Genomic DNA, 11,529 nt, shown 5'->3' with positions numbered 1-11,529 from the left:
TGTATTATTAACGAAACGAAATCTTTATCAGCATGGCGGAAAAAACACTATATGGGTTGTTAGAGTATAGTATCTGTTGAAACTACCAACAAGCACAATTTAATATAATTTATAATAGATCCTATTCCACTATTCATTTATTAAGAAGAGTAAATTATAAAGTTCGTCCTTTTTACGACTTGGCTACAATTTACGGAACGAACAGTCACCCGTGCAATCTGTTTCGTAGCGGTATTGCGAATGCTTTCATCATCTTTCATCTTCCAGGAGTTTAACGTCCACTACAAGGGTGATATCGTAGACAAGATGACTGACCTTTCTACGTGTGACGTCACATCACATGGCTCCATGCCATGCATAGCTCGTACAATATAAATAACTGGTCCGGGCAGAAACTAGTTCAGCTCTGCTGAACGTAGGCCTACTACGTAGGTCTCATTACACGTAACGGCAAGTGAAATGATACCTACGAAAATGGACGTTTTTGATTTTTGTCTTAATAATGTGTAACTGCTCCAAACAATCCTCAGACATTCAACAATTCGTCGTGGCATGCTCTTAATCAACCGTCCAATCACGTTTCGGGGCAATCTGACCCAATTCTTGCTGTGTAATTGTTGGTTGACGTCGACGAACACGTCTCCCGATCAAATTAAACATAACACACTAAAGCAAAGATACGCTAAACAGTAAATCTTATGCAAGAACCGATAGGAAAGCAAACATGGATAGGATAAACCAGCAAGCGGCAGTTTTCATCAACCCTTTGACAATGAACCCTAGCTCCCACGTGTATGGCTCTATTGCGTGTCGCAGGTGCAGCTCAGTGGTTCTGTTGGGGCGATAAGTTCGCATCTGTGAACATACTCTCAAAGCATGTCAAGTGTACATCAGGCCCGTAACTGGGGGGGGGGGGGGCGCAGTGGGGGCAAAGCCCCCCCCCCCCCCCCCCCCCCTGTGAAAATTTTTTCAACCATACAAAAAATAGATATACATTGTCCGTTAATATTATTAAAGCACCCCCGAGGACATTTCCCGCGCCCTCGTTGCTCTGAGCTAGTTACGGCCCTGGTGTTCATGACTATTTATCATATCACAACCTGCATGGGTATTTGCATTTCAATATCCCCTACTTTTTTGAAGAGTATATAAGGCTCTGGACGTAAAACTCTAGAAACGAACCAGCGAACGGGTCTGCTGAGGTTTCCCGAGTGAGCCGGTCGCAATGAATTATGATAAAAGGGAGACAAATACATTTATCCGTCATCAATAATATGGGGTGAGACAACCAATGCTTCGTCGCATTTTAAAAAATATTTACGACGAATTTGGGGCATTCAGCTGCTTTTCTGTATATTTTCTCAGAAACCGTGAAAGACATCTTTACAAAAGGCTGTGCACATAATTTTGTGTAGCATGTGTTTTCTTGTTGATGAATTTTTACTTTGTTTTTAGGAAACAATTCGGGTCAGATCATTGAAACAATCCAAATGAGCGTTATTAATCTGCGTAATGAGATAGGTTTTCTTCCCTTTTCTGTGATATGCAGGTATTTTTTAATTATATTTTCAAATTTGTATCATTGTATCTAGAACTGAGTATATGCAGAATGGTGCCTTTTACTCATTGTATATTTACACTAAATAGGAAATATTTTTATCCACATACACTTCAAACACCTTTATTTATTTGTTCGAGAATTTAATTCTCAGTGGTATTAGCGGCCTAGCGAACCCTAGCCCTAACCCTAACCCACAATCTCGTCAACACCTGCTCTAATTTACATCTCACGAACTTGGCGAAATCTGCAGGAGTCCTTAACTTTTGGACTTAGCCGGTCGCAGTGGATTATGATAAAAGGGAGACAAATACATTTATCCGTCATCCAATAATATGGGGTGACACAACCAATGCTTCACCGCATTTTAAAAACTATTTACGACGAATCCTTACAATCAATAATTTTGTAGGTTATGTGGCGACCATAATATGGGGAAAACATGCGATGTGAAAGTAGATGGTGCTGTTCCTATACCCAGGTACCATATTATCTTTCCACAAAAAAGTTGACATTAATACACGTTGTTTTCTTTCATGATAATTTTAGAAAGGAGAAACTCTGATGAAACCTAATTATAAAATCCATAATCAAATGTGTGGCTTCTCTGAAATAACATTTTGCAATACAATAATGATTATTATTATAAGGCTCATCTCAGACACCATTCAGAATATCATTATAAACCTTTGTACACATAATGCTAATTCGAAAATTCTCAGTTGAATATTTTTGCATTTCTTTGGAAAACGATTAATATAATTTTTAGTATGCAATTATTGTTATTACCGAATACATCCCAGAAACCATTAAAGATATCTTTATGAACATGTTCGTACGCACAGCAATCTTTTGTCGTAGTTGTGAACTGTGTTCATTAGCAAACAAGTTTGACTTAGCTTTTGGCTATCACACATAAATCTAGTATATTAGTTGAATAGTTGTACCATAAACAATTTATGGTTAAATTTATTAAAAAATCAATTTTGCTTTATTTAGGGTATTCAGCTGCTTTTCTGTATATTTTTTTTTGCAGCCGTGAAAGACATCTTTACAGAAATCTATGCACATAATTTTGTATAGCTTGTGTTTTCTTGTTGATGAATTTTTACTTCGTTTTTAGGAGACAATTCCGGGTCAAATTTATTTAAATTATGTTTTCAAACATGTATCAGTATCATTGTATCTAGAACTGAGATAGAAATTTTCAGTCTTTTGACGCTTTCTTAAAAAGTGGTGGTGGCATGTTTCTAATTGAACCCAATTTGCATACCACCTTCATTAAAGAGGCTTTACCCATTTCCAAAGCTATATGTGGAGGTTGGTATACCTCGGTTGTAAGAAAATCGGCGGTACTGAATATATAGCACAGTCATAGTCTTTTTAAAAGTCCACAAAGGCAATCCATAAACATAATCAGATTCCGCCCAAGACGATTGGTCAGGTGGGGCTTAATTAAGAAAACCTGCCACTCGAAGTCCCCAGAAATATTTTGAAAAATAGATTCGATTTGGTACATTCTGACGTATATTCCTGTACGAGAAGCACAAGTTAAATAATATAAGAATATTGAACATTGTATTGCATTAGAACATAAGTTTTAAACTTCAATCAAGGTACGTCCCTACCAGTCCTTTTTAAAGACTAACTGCATCTAATGTATGAATGATCCCACATTTTCTGACGAACTGGCGGCACTGTAAACCTACAGATGTCTGCCAGAGGAGTTCAAGCCAAATTCAAAATTATCCACAGGGCCCTTTTGGTGTAAAAGGGGCCCAATCGAATGCAAGTCAGGAATTAAAATGTGACTCTTGATTGTAGACCGAATGAGCGCCTAGAGAATTACCATCCTAATTTCAAATTAGAATCTGTCGGTCATTCAATGGAACGTTTGATCTTGTACTGAACTCTAAATCCCACTTACACTTTGCCCCATACAGTAGAAAGAAACACTTTCATATTCCAAGTACAAATGACATATTTAGCACCAGAAACGTTTTAATAACGAAACATGGTAGTAATTATTGTGATACTATATTGGTGAATATTTAATGTTGAATCCTAAAAATTTCCAGGTTAAAATTCAAAAGGAAACAATTTTCGCTGAGATGTAAATAAGGTTAGGACACGTGATTGTAGGTTAGAGTTACGGTAAGCATTGTGGCTAGGTCTCGGGTTATAGTTGGGATTAGTGCTAGCCCTGTTTAGTGACTAAACTTGAAGTTGGCCTTATCAAAAAAATCTAACCCTAAAATACCCACTGTTTGTAGACAGCAGTCGGGGATTATCACGTGGAGTATTGATTTGGGGACACACCTGGCTACTACAGGGAAAAATGTCCTCTTTTACCCCCTGGCAGGTGGGCCCTCAACCACACAGTCCACCTCTGGTTTGGAAAACGCATTTGCGGCGGTCAAATTTTCAAAATTTTCTGGGGGAGGACCTCTGGACATTAGCCCAGTTGGAGCAGAACAACAGGACGTTAAACCCCATTTCATTTCATCGAAGGAGTGCAGGCACAGGTCGGTATTTACCCGAAATGTATTTTTTTTTTATTATAGTCGGATTTGGTTTGTTACCTAATTCCCAACCGTCGGCTTTTCGGGTAGAAATCATGGAATAAGCTTTATTTTGTAGATTTTGATGTTTGATTACAAAAAAACAATGTTGACATTTTTTCTGAGTAGGTCTTCATAGTATGGGAGGCCATTATTTGAGGGTAGCCATTTGCGATAATATTCCAACTTATTTTATTATTTTCACCTTATTTATAAAGTTATCGACATATCAACTGTGATTTGGCAATGTATTAATATTGGCAGGTTTCATGACTATACTTCAGATTGTTTTCCATCATTTCAGTATGATATTTCCAAGATGGCGACAATTTTTGGCGGAAAATCGGACGATGTGCTGATTTCGATTAAGTAGTAGTGCTTGGTGTCAAAATATGGCCACAGATTCCATTCCTGACATTTACAACCTTGTAAAATGATCACATGTTCATATACTTAGCATATTTCGAAGATGGCGGTCATTTTTGGCGGGAAAATAGGACCATGTGCTGATACTGATTAAGTAGTCGTCGTTGGTGTCAATATATATGTTTTCAAGGGCACAAAAGCCATTTCGGTTAGTAACAACTGTGTAAAATGATTATTTTGCACATTTACAATATGACGGCCATTTTTTTGGCGGGAAGATGGAACGATGTGCGGATATTGAATAAGTAGTCGTCTATGGTACCAGGATATATTTTTGGGGGAGCAGATTCCATTTTTGTCGTTTACAACTGTGTAAAATTACCACATGTTCACATATTTAGCATATTTCCAATATGGCTTTCATGTCGGGCGGGAAAATGGGACGATGTGCTGATTCCGTTTACGTAGTCGCGTTTTTGTGTCAATATTTGTTTTTCGGGGCCGCAGATTCGATTTCTGCCATTTACAACCGCGTGAAATGGTGGTATGTTCACACATTCAGCATATTTTTGTTTGTGGCAGAACGTTTTCTAAACAAATTATACTGTAAAGGTTTCTGAATCCAATTCTGCTATGTATAAGCTTGTAGCATGTTCCTGGAAGCCTGTGCCGAGTTTACCCATTAGGTATATTATCCAACAATGTTGTAGTTGAACTCCAGCGCAATATCATTCCACATGTTCGTTCTACATTCATCTTGGAAGTCGGTTGATAACATAATCTATGCTATGAGGGCTTCTTAGCAAGTATTTCATTTACAGCCACGTCCCCACCACTATCATCCACGTTGCTGCCAGGCTGGAACGAAGCTCCTGGCCATATGCTTGCTATGCTGTTACGACCTTTATGTATATATATATAGGGAAGATACTGAGCCTCGTACATCAGCTCCAGTCTAGCACCCAAAGAGGAAACCTCAAGAAAACTATGAAATGTTCTTGATTGCTTGACTGTTGGTTGTTTTCTGCTTTGAAAGTGAATGAGGACGGGTGAGCATGGCACAGTCTCTATAAGCGTGACGAGAGAACGCCTTACGCCTGGTAGGCATGTCACTGGAGTGTGGTAAGAAAGTATTCCGGTCTGACTGGTAACCGCGAGATCATGGTGGGAACACTTTTCGCGCAGCCAGATCTTGGCCATGAGCGTAGAAAGATCTTGTAGTAAGCGCTTGGTGTGGTCGTTGCAGACGCATGATGGGCACGTGGCGTAAGCACCACGCTGCCGCTATGCTCTCTTTGCCTTCATGCCAGGAATAGGCTTTACTTTCCCAGGAAAATCGATGATAAATAAATGCTAATAATGTGTTTAGAAAAATTTCCACCATCTTGGAAATATCCTAAATCGGTGAACATACGACCATTTTTCGTAGTTGTATATGACAGAAATCGAATCTGCCGCCCCGAAAACATATATATTGTCACCAAAGACAACTACTTAATCGAAATCAACCCATCTTCCGATTTTCCCGCCACAAGTGGCAGCAATATTGGAAATATACTAAATATGTAAACATGTGATCATTTTACAAGGTTGTAAATATCAGAAATTGATTCTGCGTCCCCGTAAACATATATATTGACACCAAACACGACCACTTAATCAAAATCTGCACATCGTCTCATTTTCCACGCCAAAAATGCCCGCCATCTTGGTAATATGCTAAGTATCTGAACATGTGATCATTTTACAAGGTTGTTAATGTCAGGAATGTAATTTGTAACCCCGAAAACATATATATTGACACCAAACACTACTACTTAATCAAAATCAGCACATCGACCGATTATCCCGCTAAAAATGGGCGCCATCTTGGAAATATCATCATGAAATGATGGAAAACAATCTGAGATATAATCATGAATGCTGCCAATATTAATACATTGCCAAATCACAGTTGATATGTCGATAACATTATAAATAAGGTGAAAATAAAAAATAATTTGGAATATTATCGCAAAATGGCTACCCTCAAATAATGGCCTCCCATACTGTGAAGACCTACTCAAAAAAAAAATCAACATTGTTCTTTTGTAATCAAACATCAAAATCTACAAAATAAAGCTTATTCCACGATTTCTACCCGAAAATCCGACGGATTTACATTAACGATCGGACTATTAGCAGAGGACAATTTGATATAGGGATACCGCCAGCTATAATCATAATGTTTTTATTAAATTGTTCATTGGTAGATTTATGTTACCGCGGCGAATTTTATCAAATCAGAAGCTCGGAGACGAGTTCTGCTCATTTACATGGATACATGCATTGGATTAGAGTGGGGCAAAAACGATGACAATATAGTTCGCACGTTTGTTTGTTCCACGTAATTGTGATGAAAGTAGAGCTATTATTTTGAACAGAAACTTGGGGAATGTCCGAATTGCATCTTTATTGTAAATGATTCAGCTTTATGAAAATTTGGAAAAAGCTAGCAAATACAGAGCCTTAATCCTTCTGGATTTCCCCTGGCCACCAATGCACTCAATAGACATCAAAAAGGCGAGATATAGTGTAGTTCTGGGTACTCATCAATTATTGTCCTTAACATACAAATGCTCGATTATTCTATATAATTGCATATTTTGTGTAATGGAATATGTAGGGCCTAAGTAATGGTATGCCTATTATGGATCCATAGGATGGATAAACTATAATGGCCATAAAACAAGAAAACAAATATTTCCTAGGATTCCTTTTTTATTATTTTTTTTAATCAAAATGGAACATCTGAAAGGATAACAAAAGAAATAAAAGGTCATATAACAACAAGAAGGTTAATTTATACAAAATAACCCTTTTTACAAACAATATATACACATATTTATATGGTAATGTTTGCAAGCTTTAGATCTAAATTTAGTATTGTATGCTAATAAAACAGATAATTAATATTTGTACATAAAAATGATTTATCTTTATTTTAAAGCATACATCACATACATTTTAATAATTTACTTTGTTAAAGAAAAATGAACCCAACTCTTCATTATAACCTCATGTATATGTAAGCAAGAATAATTATTATCAATTATTTCTGGTAAAGTAGCTAATTAATAGTGAAAGCAGCATTCTAATATTAGTTGAAATTAAGATATACATAGTTGTTTTGTTTCCAACACAATATAATTGGATAGGCTCCATTATATTATTGACTGTAGCCCATGTTTTGGCATAATACCATGAATACTACTGTTTGAACACATCAATTTCTGAACAGAAATGCAAATAATAATACTTTTCTAAAGCTCCATACTGCTTACAAACTGTATATATTATGCTTACATGTACATTTATACTACAATACACATCAAATAAATACTTATTAACTAAACAACTTGATGTATATATTTGAGTAGATGACTGTTGCTTGAGGATAGATACTGAAACAAAATTAACAAAATTGTCAATTATGAATAATTAAGACAAAAAATGTTTTGGAATATCACAAACAATATTTATATGAAATTTTAAAACTTTTTGGAAGATTTAATGTCCATTTTTAGTCAAGGATTAATCATTTAAAAAAAAAAATCTATGAAACAGTTTTTAAGAGAAAATAAAAATTAACTTTATATTTGTTTGGAATATCACACACATATTGTATAGGACTCCATCACTCAAGGTATCACAGTTTTTTGATTAAATTGTTAGGTTTAGATAATAAAATGTACACAGTTAGCACAATTTACAAAATTATACATCCAGATAATATACATATAAACAATTTTATATTTACATCTTGGGGTATAGAATATACACATATTTCTTGATGTACAGAAAGACTACAATTTTTTTTTAAATTTAACACTCCCTTTATTAAATTGTGAAAAACAAATCTAAAATAGCAAATATATTGTTTATTATATTTGCAACATATAGACCAAGTCTTTTAAACATACAGTACAATCAAGCTTCATTGTATACATCTCAGCTGAGATAACTTGTTTTACAGGCAAATTAATTCATTCAAATAAACAATAAAGATCAATTTCACTACATCTTTCTTGAGGTATAGAAGTATTATATGAATCTCTCCTCTGACTGTATTTATACAGTCTAGTTAATATATACATTATATTAAGCAAGTTAATTCACACTTGTCACTCACTTCATTTACAATTTATTTCATTAGTGAAGTCAAGAAATAAATCCTATTCCAATCATCACCAATTTATCTGGACCGTAATCTGAATTTGTAGTTCATAATACACACACTTATACACTTTCACATTAGTTAACACTTACTTTTCTATAACAAATTACCTTTGTATCTAATCAAAGTAATTTCAGTCAATGTTATATCACACACTATTTCTAATTGGACGTCTGTTTTGATGCAATTTTTTTGTTATTTTCAACTACCAAAAAGCTACATGTTCAGTTTTCTGAAGAGATACATGCAATACAAATATTCTGATTTGTCTTACATTACTGGTATTTAATTTTCAGATATCCAAGTTATTTTGTTATACTCTATCATGATAAAACATGAGTGAAATAGTGGCAATTTAGTGTAGAATTAAGAAATAATTAGGTGGGGTGGGGTACATATCTAGTCTATAAAACAGGCCAAATCCAATTATAATACATGCATATGAATGTCTAGTGCAGAAAGATTTGATTTCTCATTAGCATGAAGGGAAACTGGCAATTTGTCAATACTTTCAAGTTCCCAAATGACCCAAGTCTTGCCAAATGAATAGATCTAATGGTTTTGAATTTGTTTTTGTTTTAAAAACTTGTTATTTTTAATTTCTTAAATTAATGTCCTTGTCTTGTCCATAGGTTACAAGAAATCTCCACCACCAACATATTAAACTTTAGTGAAATACATGTAGTTTAATAGTTCTGAAATGTTGACAAAGATGTAAATTGCTCACACAGGATTGGAATGGCAGATAGACATAATAGTAGAAGCAGTATTGTTGGCTTGGTGGGCTGAAGGTGCTTTATAATACATGTATGCCCTTTATTTATTATGCAGTTTTGTGTGTACATAAGTTATTTTTTATGTTTTGGTTTCTGCTTTGATTAAAATTGTTTATGGTGAAGGTATATAAAATATAAATTTGATAAGGAATTTCATTAAAAATTCTCAAGTTTCTTTTCCTGAAAAAGAGAAGGTTCTCTTTAGACTTTAAACTTCATTATATAGGAAGCCTATTTAATAAGTTTTTTGTTGAGGTATAGAATTTTATTTGGCATTAGATTAATTATTACCATGGTCCTACAATAAGAACCATATGTTTTCTATTTGCATCTTAAAACTGGCTTTTTGACCATTTTTAAATTAATGCTGCTGTTATAATATCTATACTCAGGAACTCATTTTTTTATTATTTTGGCATATTATTATAACTTTGTATGAACTCATATTTTATAAAATGGTGCTGGCAGCCTAGGGTTCCACCATATAGGAGACTTTGATTTCATGATTTCCTGGAGTTGGAATCCTCTGCTTAGGTTGATATATCAACCAGGATACGGCTGTTCTTGGATAATCGGCAGAGTTATCTCTGATTCCGCCCAGATCTATCTTCAGGTAATCCTGAATATTTGGGCATGATGTTACGCGATAATCCCCCGAACTGTATCACTGATGTTTAGGTCACATTTGCTGACGACCAATTGGGAGGCTCTAGTTGGTTGTCATGGTAGCCTTATATCTCGCTGGTGCTGTTGGTGTGAGGTTGAAGTGGGAAAGGTTTACGTCTTCGGGTTGGGGAAAACCTACTTGCTAGCCCTGTACCGGACAATGGGCGAATTTTAAAAGGTTCATCTTGATGAGCTAATGTTTGAGCTATCATTGATGGTAATGCTTGTAACTGGTGCTGGAAATACAAAGATGTTTAAATTTAGCTTTAAAAATATGCATCCATATATTGAAGAATATATTTTTTCAAGTACCGGGTTAGAAACCTAATTCATCAACAGACATTAACTGGCTTCATCTCGTTTCCATAGAAATAACATCACATGATAAGAGACATGTGTTCTGTGACTTTAATAAATAGGCAAAATGGAAGCGAGCGAAGGCATCCATTATTCAAATGCAGATGATATCGACGATAATGTAGTAATAGAATTGTGGAAAGACCTACCATGCCTTTGAGGTGCTCCTTCTACAGTATATATCATTTTGTTGATCCAAGATAAATAAATTAACAGTTGCTCTCAGTTGCCCTCAGTTGCTGATTTGATCAACATTTACTCATTTGCAACTGACTGAAAGCAGTTGCTACCAGTTGCAAAGTCGAAATAAGCCCCTCTTAACAGTGTGTATTATTGCTAACTTACACACATTGTTAATTTCTAAACTGAAAACTTTGTAACCTAGAGACTTGTCCTTGAACTAAAAAATTCATGCCTTTTTAAAGTGTGGGGGTATTATATATCGTCACCCATATATATCCTTCAGTCTGTGAACAATTGCCTTGTTAACATGATAAGAGGCTACAGCATTTAATAGACTTCTTTCAAATTTGATGTGAAGCATCAGGGTCATAAGCGGAGGAACCCCATGGTGAACAATGGTTAAATCACACCATAAAGCTGACAATCTAGCAACAGTATTCCGCTATTTAGGAACAGAAAAACATATTTACACCTCTGTGACCACAAAATTTTAATTTTAAATACTGGCTACTGGACAGTGTATAGTAGTGTAATTCATTATAATTAACCTTAGCAATACGAAGATTTATTCACAAATATAATTTGGAACCAGAATGCATTTCAAAATCAATAGCTGACAAAACATATCTGCAGTCCAGCTTTTGCAACAGATTTTAGTTTACAATCAAGCTTTTGAAAGTTTTGCAACTTATAATTATTTTTGAATAAAAGTTTCCAACCTGTAGAGCCCCAAGTGAGTCTTCAATTTTACATACTCTTTTCTCCATTTGGTATTGGTTTGAATGCATCTCTCCAACCAACTCTTGAATATTAGCCTGAGTCTGAAAGAAGAGTGTTAAAATTTCT

The 11,529-nt window shown here is 35.1% G+C and overlaps 1 protein-coding gene across 5 annotated transcripts in view; it reads right to left on the bottom strand.

The window, feature by feature from the left end:
* Positions 1 to 7,251: 7,251 nt before the first annotated feature.
* LOC126818092 (small conductance calcium-activated potassium channel protein) overlaps positions 7,252 to 11,529 on the bottom strand; it is a 112,422-nt gene continuing 108,144 nt past the window's right edge. For 4 of the 5 annotated variants that reach the window (XM_050545282.2, XM_050545284.2, XM_050545283.2 and 1 more), the window contains 2 exons: positions 11,403 to 11,504; positions 7,252 to 10,379 (listed from right to left, as the gene is read on the bottom strand). In XM_050545282.2, the coding sequence (XP_050401239.2) occupies positions 10,209 to 10,379; positions 11,403 to 11,504 (273 nt within the window). In that variant the 3' untranslated portion in view covers positions 7,252 to 10,208. The remainder of the gene's footprint in view (positions 10,380 to 11,402; positions 11,505 to 11,529) is intronic. The other variant, XM_050545288.2, reaches the window with a different exon arrangement.

Source organism: Patella vulgata, chromosome 4 (genome assembly GCF_932274485.2).
Source record: "Patella vulgata chromosome 4, xgPatVulg1.2, whole genome shotgun sequence".
Lineage (NCBI taxonomy): Eukaryota > Metazoa > Mollusca > Gastropoda > Patellidae > Patella > Patella vulgata.
The sequence above is the reverse complement of the archived record's forward strand: the minus strand, read 5'-3'. Positions and strand labels throughout refer to the sequence as shown.